The 17,888-nt window shown below is 37.7% G+C and overlaps 1 protein-coding gene across 2 annotated transcripts in view; it reads left to right on the top strand.

Annotated features, from left to right (window-relative positions):
* The window catches only part of LOC149567576 (elongation factor G, mitochondrial-like), a 186,537-nt gene that overhangs the window by 83,012 nt on the left and 85,637 nt on the right, over nucleotides 1–17,888 (top strand). For both annotated transcript variants that reach the window (XM_089820814.1, XM_089820815.1), the window contains exons 15-17: nucleotides 17,027–17,152; nucleotides 17,334–17,454; nucleotides 17,701–17,801. In XM_089820814.1, coding sequence (XP_089676940.1) covers nucleotides 17,027–17,152; nucleotides 17,334–17,454; nucleotides 17,701–17,801 — 348 coding nt within the window. The remainder of the gene's footprint in view (nucleotides 1–17,026; nucleotides 17,153–17,333; nucleotides 17,455–17,700; nucleotides 17,802–17,888) is intronic.

Raw genomic sequence — 17,888 nt, 5'->3', positions numbered from 1 at the left:
GTTCTTAACTTTAACTGCATGATAGCAAAGAATTGGAACAGTAATACGTGAGTCTCAAGTGCTGGTTGTATGACAAACTGTTTGATGAAATTCTTGACAGTTTTTTTTTTTTTGCTCAATATTTTAACACAAATCAAGTAGATATTATTACAATCTGGTCGTATCTTAGGAGAGATATGATGTCTTTATTTAAGTTATTTTGTCCTTCCCACGTCCTTATTGTTTGGAGATGAACACCCAGGTTGGCGAGACAATTTGCCACCTTATTAGTCTCATGATAAGAGTGGGCTATATTGCAATGAAGTAATTATATTAGCAATAGATCATTAAGTTTTATGTTTCCCTTTTAAACCATTAAATATAATGTTAGAAGCATCTTTTATCAATACATTTTTAAAATTTAGATGTCTAGCAAGTCTTAGGGTTTGTAAGATGTCCATGGCCTTTGCAAAGTGGTTGGTCTGAGTTCCAAAGGGAAGCATCACCACAACTAAACAATTTGCATTTTCATCTCTAACTACTCCTCCACACCCAGCCTGTCCAGGATTCCCTAGCTGACCCATCAAAGTTGATTTTAGTCCAGCCACAAGAAGGTGATAACCAGACCAGACCTTCCCTATTCTCCTTGACTTTGCCAGGAGAGATAGTAGAATCAACATTGAAATTCCAGTCTTTAGCAAGTCTAGAGTCATTGCTCTTACTGAGACTTAAATTTTCATCCACAACCCTTTGGATTTTCCGAGCAGTCACTTGTGAAGTTGATGATAACTCTCTAAAAATCCTGTTGCTGCATTCCTTGCAAAGACCCCAATTCAGGTGGAGAGCACAGATGGACCTCATGGCTTTAGCCACAGGATTCATAGAAGGTAAGAACCATTGAGAGAAGAAATCCTTAACAGAACCAGGAAAAACCTAGTGAAGGTTCCACCTTTGTAAAAACCTTGACCAGATCTCTGTTAAAAAGGAGCAATCAAGCAGAAGGTGGGAAGCTGATTCCTCGGTGTCAAAGCATAAGTAGCCAAAGTTAGGAATTTGGAAACCTCTTTTGCAAAGGTTGTCAGTAGTAAGAATTTTATTCTGAAGGAAAAAACCAGTAAAAAATGTTGATCTTAAGAGTAAGAAACTTCACCCAAGATGAGGCCCAGGAGGGGGGAGGATCTTGAGAATCAACAAGCATTGAGACAACAGAAGACACCGAGAAACAAGATAAGAGAGTCTTCAACACCTTCTTTGATTTCCCAAGCATTGGGCAAGATTTGGATAGCAGACAAAGCACTATCTATTGAAGTCAACTGAGTCCAATCCTGACCTTGCCAATACAAACACCATTGAGCCAATGGAGGTTTCACAGAAATCAATGAACAGGGCAAGGCAGGGAAATTACACGAAGTTTGATCAAATGACCTACTGTCTTCCCAAAAGTGGATGCTTCTAGTTCTACCATTCCCCAACTTCCATCTCATTCCAAGGGATGCAATTTTGTTAACCTATTGGACATTATTCCAAAGGAAGGATCCATCAACCTCAACTGAAGTGTTAATATTTTCTCCCAAATTGGAGCACTGGAAAATATATTTACTTCCCCAGATCTGGTCTCATTCCCTTGAGTCTCCAAAGATTCTCCAAATCTGTTTGGTAAGCAGGGCTTTACTAAAAGACTTCATACTTATTCTTAGTCGTCCCATCCTCTCAGGTTTGCACTGCTATGCAAGGAGTGGAAGGTGATTTTTCTCCTCAACTCTTGACCAAAGGAATAATTGCTTTTGAATCCTTTTAATAATCTTAGCAAACTCTGAAGGGATTTTGAAGAGACTGAGAGCATACACCAGCAGGTTTTGAAGAGAAGCCTTCAAAAGCTGGATTTTTCCAACCTGACTCAAGAGAGTTCCCTCTCATCCAGCAAGCTGTGTTGAATCTATCAACCAAAGAATTCTAGAACAAATTAGGGGGTTTGAGACCAAACAAATGGTCTAGATAAGAAGTCGGAAGATCAGCTATCATGCACCCTAGTATATTAGAAATCCTTCTGTCTCTCCTCAGGAGTATTGATAAAGTAAAGAATGTTCTTGCTCCAGTTAATTAGCTGACCTGTCACCATACTGTAGTTATTAAGAGTGTCCATCTTTCTATCCTTTCTCACAGTGGAGGCTTCCATCATACTTGTATCATCAAAAAAACTGTTGGTGAGAACAAGCAAGAATAGAAGTGGATGACCTCAGTCCCTGGAGCTCCCTCACATGGACCATTTTCTGCACAAATCTTCCAAGACATTTAACCATGATGGCAAACAAAATGGGAGAAATGGAACAGGAAGCCATTAATCTTAATGGTCGCTGAGGAAATCGAGATCAACTACAAGATGAGCTGAATAACCCTCTCACCGAATCCAAATGCCTGAAGAATCCTACATAAAAAAGGCCAGTCGTCACAATCATTGGCTGTAGACAAATCCAACTCCATCAGGAACCCTTGTTTTTCGAGGTCTCCAGAGTGAATATTTTCATGGATAGTGATGATAGAATCCAGTATCTATCTATGAAGGACAAAGTCATTTTGCTGGGGAGATATAATGGAAGCTAACAATGAAAGGATCTTGACAGTTAACACCTTCAAGGAATTTTCATAGGGGGAATTGCACTGGTTAAGAGGTGGAAAATTGTCCATGGTATTAGCACCCTACTTTTTTGGGATGAGCACAAGGAAAGCGGAGTTAATCTTTTTTTAGCAAACATCTTGAACTAAAGAACTCCTCGACAGCATTAGAGAAATCCTTCTCCACAATATGCCAGAATTTCTGGAAAAAATATATGGGAAACCTATCAGGTCCAAGGGCTTTCTCCCCTTCGAATGAGAAGGCAACAACCTTGATCTCATTATTTGAGAGAATAGCAGAGAGATATCTGTTTTGCTCTTCTCCCAAAATGGTCAGGATTGCCGAAAGCAACAAGTTTTAATCGTCCACACTCAAGTTAGAGTCAACAGTAAACAGAGGAGAAAAAATGAACCGTCTCACCCCGAACGTCCTCTTTGACCAACTTTCCTGGGTTAGAATTAATATGAGATATCCTATTTGCCTCTCAATGCTTGAGAGCAATTATATGGAAAAATCTTGTATTTTTATTACCAGCAGTTAGCCAAAGAGCTCTAGACTGCTGCTTCCAGAAAGTCTCCTCTTTGTCAATAATGTCATGGTATTTAACCAAGATGTCTCTCCTTAGCCATTGAGTCAAAGTCATACCCCTCAGATTGAATTCTATTTTGGATTTCTTCGAGTTCATGCTGAATGGCTTCCTTAGATGCAAAATGTCATCAAAATCTCCCTTGTTCCACTTTCTAACTTTGTCTTTTATGTGTCTCAGTTTTTTAGCAACCATAAACACTGCAGTGCCAATAACATTGATGCCCCACCAATCTCTAATCCTATCCTCCAATTTAGGGTGAGATAATCTTTTTTCTGAAATGCAGAGGAAAGTTTCTCTCGTCACAGATTGCATCAGCAACAAAAGAAATAGGAAATTGATCCGAAGCCAATTCTTGGCAGAGCAGTTGCCTGATGAAATCTTTTAGGTCAAGCTTGCTTTCTATTTGAGATGGAGAGCCCCAAACTATTCTCTTTCAGAGGCGTATTAAAACCACCGGTAATCAACCAATAACGATTTAGAAAGTTTTGCATGCTAACTGCCAGCCTATTCCAAAATTTGACTCTTGGACTCCTTGTGTTAGGTGCATAGATGGTAGACTATTTAAGAAAATCAGCTCGCCTTTAATATAGTTGAGGTTCCAGCAAACCGCAGTACCCCAAAGGCTCCCTCAATGCTACTGCTTGCAACCTCACAATTCTTAAAAACCTTGATTTTTTTCTACCTTATCACTAGAAATCTTAGTTTCCTGAATCAAAATAATGTTTGGCTTGTGGTCTCTAACTGTGTTCCTAATAACTTTCTGCTTAAGGGGAGCTATTTAACCGCCTAATGTTCCAAGAGATAATCTTCATTTTTTAGGTGGTGAACATACCTCCTGGGTGGTCCTCTGTTTACCATCCGTAATATTATGTTGGCTCTTTTGTTCCCTGATGTTCTTTGCTGATCATTTGCCCACTGTAGCCTTTGGGGTTGCCTACATCAGCCTTCATGTGGTTTCTTATTGACACACCACTTTGGGATGAGGCAGCAGACTTCTAGCTCTCCCCCACTTTTTACCTTTCTTGTTTTCAACTTTCGTCCATGGTTCTTTTTCCTCTATTCCATCCTCAACATTTTCCCTATTGCCTTCCTTTTCCATTATGTTGTTGCCCTAGTTGGGATTTGAATTTTGCACTATTAATTTTCAGGTAAGTGGATTTCACGCTCCTGCGAACACGAGACAGATGGGTTTGAGGAAAACCCCCCACCCAACACAATGCAAGGCTGAGAGTCCTCAAAACCCGATGTGTGGTGCCACTGCGCTTCCTTCAATTGAGAGTCTTCCACCCATGAGGGAAAATTGTGTTCAGTATCACGCTTAGATGGGGATCCTACCCTTCCATTAATTACTCCTTCCTCAAGTTGTTGTGGTGCATTTACTTCAAGCAACGTACCAATTTCTCCAACAACAGTTAAGGGTTCCATTCCTTGAGGATTTAGCTGAGCCTAAGGTGATTTTTCTTCATTAACCTTTCCTTAAGGGTAGGAACTTGAGTTTAGGTGAGTATTCAGCCCTCCCTCCCACTGTGACATCCTTTGCAATCCCATCTGCATTAGGTTGTATATCTCTCTTTTCCATGCACACTTTCTTCTAGACTGGTTTATTGTTACTCTTCTCCTTAGTCACTCTTTGAGGCCATTTCTTGGCCCAATGGCCCAATGTTTTGCAGATAAAGCACGCAAAAGGTAGGGGGTCAAACTCAACCGGCTCAGCCTACTTTTTTAACTTTCAAACAATCTCCATAGACATAGGGAGATTTATAAATTGGTCAATAGAGGCACGGATTCTAGCATAGAAAAAAAGCCTTGTTTTAGAGGCTGTCATGAGGTCAATAGACAAGAGTTCAGTAGAAGAGTTTGCTTACCCTTTAAAGATGTCCTCACTATAAACTAAGAAAATGCACTTCTCTAAACCCTTCTATCTAAGGTATCCCATAGATTGAAACACTTGAATGGCGGCTTAGAGCTCCCTATCCAGGGAGTGCAAAGGCGTTTGTTTGTGCATATGAGGAGCTCTCAGTTGAGCCTTAGAGACACAACCCTTGTTAGTAAATCATGCAACGGGAGATTCCTTAGACAAGAGCAAGAGTGCAAATGTCCAAGAGAGCTCTCAAACATGCAATGCAAGAATGAACTATGCTAGTTTGGAATGCAAGAATGCAACTAATATAAGCAAGATGAGCAAATTACAACCATTTTAATTTAGCTATGTGATCTATGTTAATGTGAATAGAATCGCTAAGCTATTGCAAATGCATCTAAATTGCAATGAGGATGATGATGAGAGAATGAGACAAGAAGCAAGAAGTTCTCCACAAAGCTCTAAGGAAACTTGTTAAGAAACTTGCATTATAACATTAGCTCAAAATTAGGATCCTTAGAGAGGGAGAGAGCTCTTTCTTTTAAAGGTGTACGGATAGTTGAGATCAAGATCAAGAAATGGATGATCAAGGGTGGGGGTTGACTTTTGGCATGATCCATGTGCAAGATCAAGTCAACCAATGAAAATGAGCTTACTTTCATGTGAGACAAAAGCCTTTTCTTTTAATTTGTAAATAGGAAGAAGACTTTGTGTGCACATTGAGTGGGTTGGAAGGATGGGGTCTTTTATTTAATTAAAAGGGGACATGCTCTTTTAATCAAATATGGACTTAGGATATTATAGTCAAACTATAGATTAAAATCAAATAAACTGATTTTTAGAGATCTGGCTTAGGCAAATATTTAAATAATTTAGCCAAAATGTTGAGAAGGGGGCTAATAGCCTAGATGACCATTTTTAGGTGATTATGCTCACTCCAGTATTCCAACGGCAATTCGGGGCCTTACACAAATTGGAGCCGAGTAAAAAAGGAGTCATTCATGTCCAGGTTTGGAGACCATTTGTGAAGAGCCAGGTAGGATTTTCGAATAACCCACGGGTCCACCTCATAGAACATTTGAAAGATCTTCTGGATTAGAGAAGGCAAACAAGAAAAGGTCCTTTGGCATAGCTACAATTTCAATCTGACCTTTCAGCTGCTATCTCTTGTTCGCAAAAGCGCTAACCACATCAACGTTAACTCTAGGCCCCACGAATTTGCCAACCAGCATCAAAGCCATAGCAGAAATGGTATGGTCTATAACTGGGCCATGAACAAAAATAGTGAGCTTACCAATGGCAAGATCAGAAATATTGTTAACTTCTGGAAAGGCAGATCTGCCACTGGGCTTGATGCCGAAAAGTGACGACGAAGGATGGCCAGCCAGTTTACCCTTTGCGTCCTCAGGATTTATCTTAGCAACTTCAGGGTTACTGCCATCACATGATTGCACCCCACCCTCCCTTTTCGATGGGAACCCCACCTTCCCACGGGTCCCCATTCTCTGTGTCTGTACATCCTTCCACACATTCCATTGACTTCACTTCATTCTGATTTGTTTGCAGCAATGAAGCCTGTCCGCATTCAGCACCATGAGCTGCTGAATCCCTGAGTTGACCTCCATTGCTGCTTTTTCTGCTCTGTAGCCTCATTCGAATTTTAGAAGCGATAAGTTTCAAGTTCCTCATGTTATAATTGCCACTGGCATGTTGAAATCAAGAAAATTGCAAAAACAGAAAATAAAATCTCATTGTCTGGAGCTTTACCTGGTAATATTCTATAGTCAAGGCTTTGCCCCCAATCGCATTTTAGATTGCACCACTCTTGTTGCTTGGCACACTTTCTCTTTTTCTGCACTTTGTGAATTTTACTTAGATTTTCCCCATGGAATCCCAGCCCAGCCTGGGCCAGGAACTGTATTATGGTACACTTTTTAAAGTCCGTAATTTTTTAAAGTGACAATTAGTTAAATTGATTTTTATTAAGTTGTCGAAAATAAATAAAATATTTAAATGATGATTTAATATTAGTTTAGTTAATTAAATTAAAGTATTATTAAATGTCATTTTGTAACTAATTCCCCCAAAGCTCAATTTAAAAATTAAATGCGGGAAACTGTAAAGACAAGTAAAGGGAATTTCAAGAGTCTTGTTGGAGGATTATATAAAAAGCAGCTAGAGCTTCATTTTGAACGTGCTTGGTTTTATTCTCTTAGATAATTTCGCAGCTTCAGGCTTTCATTAACAGGAACCCTTAGGATTCTCTCAATGGATTGGAGGGAAACTTAATTCATTTCTTGAGTAAATTTGCGACAGAGTTCACATTTGGGCCAAATTTGTGAGGTCTCCGTGGAAGACTTGCAGCATGACACACTCACAGAACTGAGGAAATACTGGCGCTTGATTATAGTATTTCACAGTGACTGCCTAATAAAGTAATTGTGAGATTTATTTAAGTACACGGCTGAGGAATATAGTAATATTTCTTGATAAACCAGATATTTCCATGGTACGCAATATTTTGGTCTATTGGTGTGTGCACAATATCAAATCACTTGTGGATTAATTATATAACAATAATACTAATAACCGAGGCACGTCTGAAGGAGGATTCATATTATTGTTTTGAAGTTGTTTAAAGTATTCTTGGCTTGGCATCCAAAAGAAATCAAATAAAGTTTGCTTCAAGGAAGGTGTGCACTTTATCGGGCACCAGAAACAAGTGTGGATGGGCCTTTAAATAAATATTTAATAGCATGCATTTGAGATGGTATTTGAATAAATTGAATAGCTGCAAGCAACAAGGGATGGGAGGAGTTTCTCAAGTCTGCCAAAGTAGTTTGTATCAGCACCTAATGTTTGGTTATAAGGTTTTGATATAGTTGTAGGGAAATATTTAGAGAAGCAGTGTTTCCATTGTTTCATCCTTTTGCTGTGAGTTTTCGGAAGGAATTAATACCAGGAGCTATGCATTCAGGCCAGATTTGGACTTTGCACCTCTTCATGCTAACTTGATGGAGTCTGGTGATTTAAATCTCTGTTATGTATGTGCTCTCCTATTGATCATGGTGACGGAGCCTAAAATTTCTAGTCTCCATTTTAGCAATTTTTCTAAGCTTTCTATCCTATATTTTATCTCATAATAATGCTAAGAATATTTGATGATAGAGTATCCATTTTAATCATTGGTGTTGGGCTCAGTCAATTCAGGTTTTCCATCAGTAAATGCACATTAGTTTCAGGAGTGTTACATTGATCTTTCTAGAAAGTTGGAAATGATCAACCTTCAATATGAGCCCAGTGGAAAAGCCTTTGTATATGGAGATGCAAATCTGGAGTTACCAACACGACATTCACACCAGTCAAATGTGAAAGTTCTTACAGTTGTAATGGTAACACAATTGGATCCGCTTAGAACATATCCATACAGATACTGGGCCACAGTGCCGATGGATGATCGGAGAGAGAATGAAGCAATCTCAGAACTTTCAAAGGCGATAGCATTTAAAACTGATTTGCAATTACTGCACTTGTGAGGAGCATTCCATGAGTCTATAGGGGACACTGAAGCTGCTGTACATGATTACCAGGTTGCACTTTCTGTGGATCCAAATCATGGTTTGCTTCAGGTTGAGTTGTGGAACTGTATAACAAAGAGGTCAACCATTTTATGGATAGTGATCTGGAGCCATATTAAATACGTAAATAAATAAATAAAAACCTCTATGCCAATCAGAGGTCTGTGTTGCTGCACTTGGTGGATATTTCACCGCCAGATATAAGCAACAATAAGAACAAGATATATAATCCATTCTGCATCCAAGAATTGAGGAGGAAGAGACATTGAAAAGTGACAACAAAATTACAGGCACACGATGGAAATTCTTCAAAAAGCGACAGATATGTTTGAAGACCTATTGGCAGGTTCGAAGTCAATATAAGTCCTTATTACACACAGCAAGTTACGTGTTCAGGTCAGTGATTGAGGAGTATGCCTGAGCGTTGCACAAAAATGTAAATAAAAAATGCGATTCTGGAGACAGTGGTCCAGACTTTTGGATATCACCCGAAGTCACGGTACTCTGTATTTGAGGGGCAATTAGAAGTAATCAAGCATTGAGCCAGGATCTGCATTGAACAAACACATAATATGTCAGTCCAGACCAAAACGGTGACCAATATAAAAACAAAAATATGTCTATGCGGATGTTCGAGATTTGTTAAGGACTGGCCTTACATCAAATGCAATCTCCAGTTCCTATAAAAAAAGGCTGTCTTCAAATGCGCCCAAAACCTGAAGTGGCTCCAAACTTGTGAGAGCGGCAATACAGAAATTCCATTGCGCACCTTCAAGCATCATCCTTATATTCGAAACAAGATTATATTTCATATTAATAAATAAAAGGCTCAGGAGTGCGGAAGATAACGAAAATAATCAAAACCATATAACACACAGAGAATGGTATTCATCGAGTACACAAAGTAATGGAGGTTTATGCAATGAAAGAATAATAGAAGCCGATTCTGTGACTTAGATTCATGAGATTATTTTTTTTGAAGGAAAGAATTAAAATCATTCAAACTATTGAAGGCACCGAAATTTATTCTTGAAAAGGTGTGATTAATTCAAAGGAGGGGCGATTACGATTTTGATGGGGTATAATTTTATTTGATAAATCATTAAAGTATAAGCCCGATAGTTATATTAAAACATTAATAATTATTATAGAAAAGGTGCGACTTATTTATAAAGAAATGACTTTTGAAATTGAAAAGTCATATTCTTTTTTAAGTATGAAGATATAAATTGGAGGAGTTTTATGAAACAAAAGGACATTGGAAAAATTTCATCATTGTAATATATCCGAACATTTTAGTCAATAGAAGAGAAGTATTTTATATTTATTGTATGGAGAGATAAGGGCAATATTATGATTTTGTAATAAAGTCCATTATTTTATTTTTAAATAAAATAAAAATGTCTTTTGTTTACCTTTAATGGCGCAAAGATTTAAACTGCAGGCGAATCGTCCTTCATAAATATATTTTAAAATTCTATATATGATTTTGTTATCAGATAAGTGGACATGGTCAATTAAGCATTTTAAATTTGATCATCGTAGGTGTTGTGAAATACTTAATTGTTTCCACAGCTGTGTCCAGTTTGTCTCAGTGGAGTTAAAATTCAATCTGGACTAATTTAAGATTGCGTCATAATTGGTCTGTTGCATCTAGATTATCAAAATTGTTGGCAGTACAAATACATTGAACATTATGAAGTTGTATGTAAAATTTCTCTGAAGTTGACTCTATCGCCCAGATAAGCGAAGGCACTGGTCTTTCTATTGAAGTCAGAAAATCTATATTCCTCCTGCAAGCATCAAATTCATTATTTACAAAATTTATACAAAACATTCAATCATCAAGTATTCAGCATCCAGTTTCAGTTTCATTTTGATCGAGCTCAAGGACCTTGCCAGCTGAGGAACTCGTAAAGTTTAAATTCACCATAGAAAACCCTTGAATTGGGTAGTCAGTGTTCAAGGTGAAGGTTTACCCGCCTGGGTGTAGCGGAGCCCGAAGTGCAGGGGAATCTAAGCGATTCCCGTTCGTTGGCCAGAACTGATTAAGAAGTCCTACAGGAGAAGTGGCAAGCTCTTGGATTTTTAATTTGCGGTTTTGGGAACCAACAGATTGGCGACTCTGCTGGGGAGAGTTGCTTGCAACAGGTGTTGTGCAGTTACCTAGAGTCTCAAAGTTCGTAGATCAGTATCAGAAGTTGTATCAATTTGTTTGGAAGCATACTCTGCTGGAAGTGAGAACCCGGAAGATAAACACATTCCTCGAAAGAGGTGGCGACTCTATTCAATAAAGTTTCAGTTGGTAACTCTGCTGAGGGAAAGGACTCATAAGGAAATAATTTGATCATGCACAATGGAGAATATGTACTATGATCAAGATGAAAATTTATGTTACACCATGGAGGAAGAATACATACACCCTCTAGATGCATTTTTCAATTTGGAAAGATATGAAGGCGAGACATCAGCACACTTGTTTATAAGGATGGTGGATATTTTTCAGGAAGTACCTTCAAACATCATGCCTTCACACAAGGAATTGATTAAAAAAATTTTGTGAGTTGGGAATATCACCAAAAGATCCTGATTTGATGCTTCTCTTCCAAATAATTGATGAAAGTCCAAGATATATATCTCCTTTGGATGCATATTTGAATGTAGAAAAGCAAGAAGATGAATCTGCAACAGAATTCTTCCTGAGAATGTTTTATGCTTATCAAGAAATACCTTCAGAATACAAACCTCCATCATTTGATCTTCTCTATAGGATGCGGGAATTAGGCCTCTTATATGATCGTCAGTTTCTTAACTTTCTTGAACTCATGGATAAAGAGCTGGTTGTAGATGATAATGAATGCAGGACTGAAATAACAAATGGGTCAAGTGAAGTTTCAGATTCAAGTAGAGATGAAATTTTTGAACATGTTGAAGGAGAATCAGCTCGTGATGATACGTATATGCCTATAGATGATGATGAATGTGAAAATGAGGAAGAGGATTCCCTAAGTGTGGAAGAGATTTCAGCATTGTTAGATCAGGAATATCAAAAACACATTGAAAAAAGTGGTTTGAATTTTTTCTCAATTCACCATGGTGAGCAAGTTGATGAATCAGTACATTTTAAGGAGGGGTTGGATGAACAAAGTGATCATTCTGAAGGATCATATTATGGAGATGAAATAGAATTGTACACAATGTGTGAACAGGAAGAAGTTTTAGAGTATATTGCTGATGAAGATATCCCCCTTGCTGGTCAAGCAAATTATGATTCTCAAAGTGATGAAGTTAGTACACTATTTGATGAAACACTTGATGATCTGGGTGAAAGCTCTTTTGAGGCCATGCCTGAATTCTCTGTGTTTGTAAACCCTTTTTTTGAGGAGCAAGCAAAAGGAGATATGCCTGAGTTCACCACATTCTCAAATCCATTCTTTGAAGAGGATCTCTTGGGGGATCAAGCTCATCAGCATCATAATGAAGATATCAGGTCTGATTTTGCAATTGATGAAACTCATGATATACATATAGAAGATGAGATACCTTTCAGCTCATCCCATCAGCAGGAGGTACATCAAACATGTGAAGATGAAGTGGAATCAGTCATGCATAATGGGGAGGATATGTTGGAGGATAGTTCTGAAAATTTTCCAAGTATCATATCTAATGGAGTTCCTGATGAGGGAGAGGCAGCATTTTCCGAATTTGAACCATTTTTGAAGCCTTGTTATGAAGAGAAACATTTTGAAGGTAGAGCAGATTGCATGCAAAACAATCAGGCATCTAATGATTTCTTGAAGGTTAAACAAAGGTTGGATAACAAGGAATGCGTTGATGAAATGGAAGAAATAAGTGTTGTTTATAAGGATCATACCTCCAATGCAGCAGGGTTAAAAGTGTTACTTGATCAGAATAAGGTATTTGATAGGGGAAAGAATAAATGTTCATTTTTGGAGGGCTCGGGGCCACTCAAGTCTCACCTTGCATCATGTTAAAATATGAATACTCAGTCTGCTCATCCAGAGATAGCTGAGATCTCGCTATGCTCACAAGGAGCATACGTCCCCAGAAAGAGCCACTGATAGCGCCTAAATTTAAAGTTTCCATTTTTTATTGCAAGGAGTGGGCAAATGTGGAAGCCATTCCTATAAGTGGTCAAATATCTCAGTCAAAAGGAGTTGGAGCTCTAAACAAGTTCACAGCCGTTAACAAGTTGTACTGCAGAGATAAAAGAATGTTGTTTTGGCATATTAATGAAGAGCAGATGATGCCACTGATCTTCAAACAATATGGATAGCTATAAAAAATAGATGCAGCTAATCTTCAGTACAAGTATTCAATAGAAGCAACTAGTACATGGCTATCTCTTATTTAAAAGTAAATCATAGAGATATTAACATTGTACACAATCTGCTTAAAAAATAGAAATTAATTCTGCCTACAGGTTGAGAGTGTTATTGACGACAGCCAATGAGATTGGAAATAAAATAGCAGTTCTCATAACATGGATGTTTGTGTTGAACATGTATAGGTTCAAAAATCAAATTTGTATGCACAGATTTGTAGAATGGTCTGAGAGTTTATATGCATATTGCTGGAAGCAAAATAAGCCCATACCACTGTGAAGTCTTTCATTATGTACAGAGAAAAGAATGAAAATGTAGATGTTCAACAGATGATGTTTCCAGTAATACTAAGAAAGTAATAAGCCTACCAAACCACGGATTTAACTGCAACACGAGAAACAAATATGTATCCTGATATGTATGTTCAAACCATAGTTACACCACCCTGGGGGACGGGGGGACGGCGAAACGGGGGGACAAGTTTCCGGGACGGGGGGGCAGAGGGGCCTTAATTTGGGGACGGCAGGGGGACGGTGGGGGGACGGCGGTAGGGGACAAGAGGGGTGTATATATCTATGCATATGGTATTTAAAAATGTTAGTTATGAAAATATGTATTGCAATATAGGATGTAAAGATGTAAAAGAGTGAATACTTGAAACATTGCATTGAATTGGAACATCGAACATTAAACATAAATAGTTGAATTTGCAAATAGTGAATAGTAGGATGTCCCCCATCCTCGGTGGAGGTGGTGGAATCTAGTGGCACCGCTAGGGACGGGGAGACGGAGTCCCCAAGTCTCCGGTGCGTTGAAGTCTCCGAGACGTCGGGCAAAAAGGGGGGGGACGCGTCCCCGTGTTACTATGGTTCAAACAGTTCCATCGTATTCTTATCACTGCGGATAGTTATGCAGATAGGAGATTTGGGAACAAAGTGAAGAGCCTTGATAAGAATTGAAAAACTCATCTGGAATTCCCAGAAATACAGATATATTATATTGTTGCTGCGAGTATTGGAAGGAACTATGAAAAACGATTTTTCCAGTTATCCATTGATAAGTCCTGGATGCATGGTGACAAATAGCACTCATGTCAGGCTAAAAATTAACAGAGAATATAAACATTTAAGAACCAAATATGCATTGTTTGATATCGTCTATAATATGGAGACACACATTCCTTAGCAGCCCGATATCTACAGGTGTCAAGGTCTTTAGCAACAAATATTTAGAAATATGTTATCCTCGAATTACAAAGTTACAGGAGACATCAGAATTCAAGTAATATGTTGAGGGATATGAAGATTAAACGCATGGGCTGGAACATCGACTATAGCTAAAATGATATTAGAATGATGGAGAATAGAGGGCTTTAACAATCTGGAGGAGCCGTAAGTTAAAAGGAGTTGCAGTCTCCATCGCGGCACCAATTCAAGCTCCCACCTTCAATACTGGCAGTCAATGAGCTATTCGCCAAGGCTATGTCTAGAATGAACACATAAAAGGGTCAATGATCGCTAGTTTGTTCTATCTACATCCAGTGCAATTCCGACATGGTCAGGGGCAAATGATGACGCACAAGCGCGCGTCCAAGAATGTTAACTGCAAGTGCTCAGAATGCTTATATCTATCGGAGTTAAATTTATGAAGAAATGAGTCTCATCGCAGGAGTTAAATTTTACAAAGTGATCGTCAATGAATTAATAATAATTGTTCCCCAAAGGTTTTTGTTAACCAAAGGATTAAGAATGATTATTAATGAAAGGGTGCAATCATTTATTTTAATAGTATGACTTTTTACTTTGAAAAGTCACATCCCTATCTCACTAAAATATAAATAGGGAGATATTCAAATGAAAATAAAACAATTCATCATCCGAACATTTTTACTCAATTAGAGAGAGGCATTTTATATTTATATTTTATTGTAAGGAGGAATAAGGGTTCAATATGATTTTATAATAAAATTCCATTATTTTATTATTATAAAATTATTTTATTTTAATAATAAAATAAAAATGTTCTTTGTTTATTAGTAATGGCATAGAGATTTAAACCACAGGCGAATCGTCCTTTATAATTATATTTTAAAATTCTGTATATGATTTTGTTATCAGATAAGTGGACATGGTCAATTAGCATTTTAAATTTGATCATCATAGGTGTTGTGAAATATTTAATTGTTTCCGCAGCTGTGTCCAGTTTGTCTCAGTGGACTTAAAATTCAATCTGGACTAATTTAAGATTGCATTATAATTGGTCTGTTGCATCTGGATTATCAAAATTGTTGGCAGTACAAATGCATTGAACATTATGAAGTTGTATGTAAAAATTCTCTGAAGTTGACTCTATCACCCGGATAAGCAAAGGCACTGGTCTTTTTATTGAAGTCAGAAAATCTATACATTCCTCTTGCAAGCATCAAATTCATTATTAACAAAATTTATACAAAACATTCAATTATCAAGTATTCAGCATCTAGTTTCAGTTTCATTCTGATCGAGTTCAAGGACCTTGCCAGCCGAGGAACTCGTAAAGTTTAAATTCGCTACAGAAAACCTTTGAATTGAGTAGTCAGTGTTCAAGGTGAAGGTTTACCCGCCTGGGAATAGTGGAGCCCGAAGTGTAGGGGAATCTAAGTGATTTCCGTTCGTTGGCCAGAACTGATTGAGAAGTCCTATCGGAGAAGTGGCAAGCTCTTGGATTTTCAATCTGCAGTTTTGGGAACCAACACATGGAACCATTGCTATAGGGAAGTTACAAACCAGTGCAGAGAGGAGATCCAAAGGGGCATATTGGTGTTCATATCTTATACAGCTGCTGTGTTGCAATAGATTTCTCCAGTCAAGAGCTGTGGATCATTAATATTATTGGGCCAACACTCAAACAATACTGGAGTGAGTTTGGAGCAGCCTGTGTGTATTCTTTAGTGTCTGAGTAAGGATTTTCTCGTGAAAATTACATATTGAACTTTGTTCAGTCAAGGGACAAACAATTGCAGTTACCAGGAGCATAAAAATTCTTATTTATAATCTCTGCTATTTCGTAAGTCTGCATGTATCTATTGAAGGAGTTAATATTGGAATCATGGTCAGTAGTTGTAGTTGCTGTGTTATTTAATATATCATCTGATCTCTGTTCTGCTATGATTTTGTATATGAGTTGTATGACATATATGCGAATCTGGAACAAACATAGTTAGCAAAATGGAGTGCGTCATCTGTGAAACTTGAAAGATATTTTGCTATTCCCTCTTCTTCAATCCAGTAAACTATAAGTTTTAGACATTAGAACAGAGATTTTCTTGTAACATAAGTAATTATGTGAAGTGGTTGACGGAATTACTCTGAGTGCTTAGTGCTAGTTTCTGCATGTTACAATTGCACAAGTGTTTGACAAAATGCCTATACTATGAACTAGTGGTATATGTGAAATTTGATGCAATTTTGAGTTCAATTCTAGCAAGGGTTCTTACAACTTTTCTGGTCTCTGTCCTGCTGAAAAGTTCCATGTAAGGTCTGAGGTGCCTTCTGGCTCATGAATAATTATAAATGAAGCATGGGTAGAAAGAAAACTGATTCGTAGGATCGCAGCTCTGATAGAAAGAACTAAAATCTAATTTGCCCTACTTGTATTGTTTGATTTCTGTTTTGTTGTAAAGTGACTGTTTTGTCAGACTCTCAGTCTCAACCTGGGCATTAACCAGACCCAGCTGGTGGACTACAAATTCTCCTCCTCTCCTCACCTCTAAAAAGAGCAAAACTCAGAAGCTGCAAGCACCACCCCTTAACCATCATATAAGACTGTAATAATGCAATTATCAAATTCCTTATGATATGATCTATGGCTTAATTTTCTTACTTCCATGATTAATAGATTTATTCTGATGTGTCGGTTGGCCTCCTTTTGTAATTAAACAGAGGAAATACTTTAGTATAAAGGCTTACCACTTCATTTCCAGCCTTACATAATAATGAACTTGCAATTTTGTATCAAATTGATTAAACATTGTTCATATTCATGTGAATAATAGACTGAGCTTTACACTTTTTCTGGCAGGTATATTGAACCATTACCAGAAGGCTGTGACCCAAAATTCCAATTTGAAAATATGATGGTTGGACAAGCAATACCTTCAGGATTTATTCCAGCCATTGAGAAAGGGTTTAAAGAAGCATGCAACTCGTATGTCATCATACTTTATTTATAAAATTTTAACAGCAAGGGTCTCTAACTCGAGAATTCTCATATTTCTTGTACTGAGCTATTATAATTCATGCTGGACCAAGTCATTCAATGGGACTTGTAGGCAATATTATGGTACTCTGATGTTTCTTTCCTTTTTCTTTTTCTTTTTAATGTACAGAGGTTCATTGATTGGTCATCCAGTTGAGAATATAAGAGTGGTCTTGATAGATGGGGCAGCCCATGCTGTAGATTCTAGTGAACTTGCTTTCAAGCTTGCATCGTTATATGCCTTCAGACTGGTAAGAATTTGCATCCTTTAAATTTGTTAGTATATGGTAAATTCTTTTTAATTCCGTATCGTAAGAACACTTGCATGCTGCTTAAGAATGCAAATCCACATTTATTAAAGTTTTAACTTTTAAACAATGCCTACCTTGTGGAATTTCTTAAATATACATTAGCATGTTGTATGTGCTTCAAGATACTCCAACCACTTACAGTTTTTTGTGTCTTGAGTTTTTGTTTAATTTTATTTCTTTCAACAGTGCTATCCAAAGGCAAGGCCAGTGATACTGGAGCCTATAATGCTCATAGAGCTAAAGGCTCCTTCAGAATTTCAAGGTCCAATTACTGGTGACATCAACAGGTGATTTCGCTTTCTTTGTGATTTCTATTTACTAAAACTTGTGTATGGTAGTATTTAAAACTTGACTTGCAATTTTCTTTTTTCATG

This window comes from Cupressus sempervirens, chromosome 3 (assembly GCF_028749045.1).
Source record: "Cupressus sempervirens isolate cs-2001-9-10 chromosome 3, ASM2874904v1, whole genome shotgun sequence".
NCBI lineage: Eukaryota > Viridiplantae > Streptophyta > Pinopsida > Cupressales > Cupressaceae > Cupressus > Cupressus sempervirens.
This window is presented reverse-complemented; position numbering and strand designations above follow the sequence as displayed.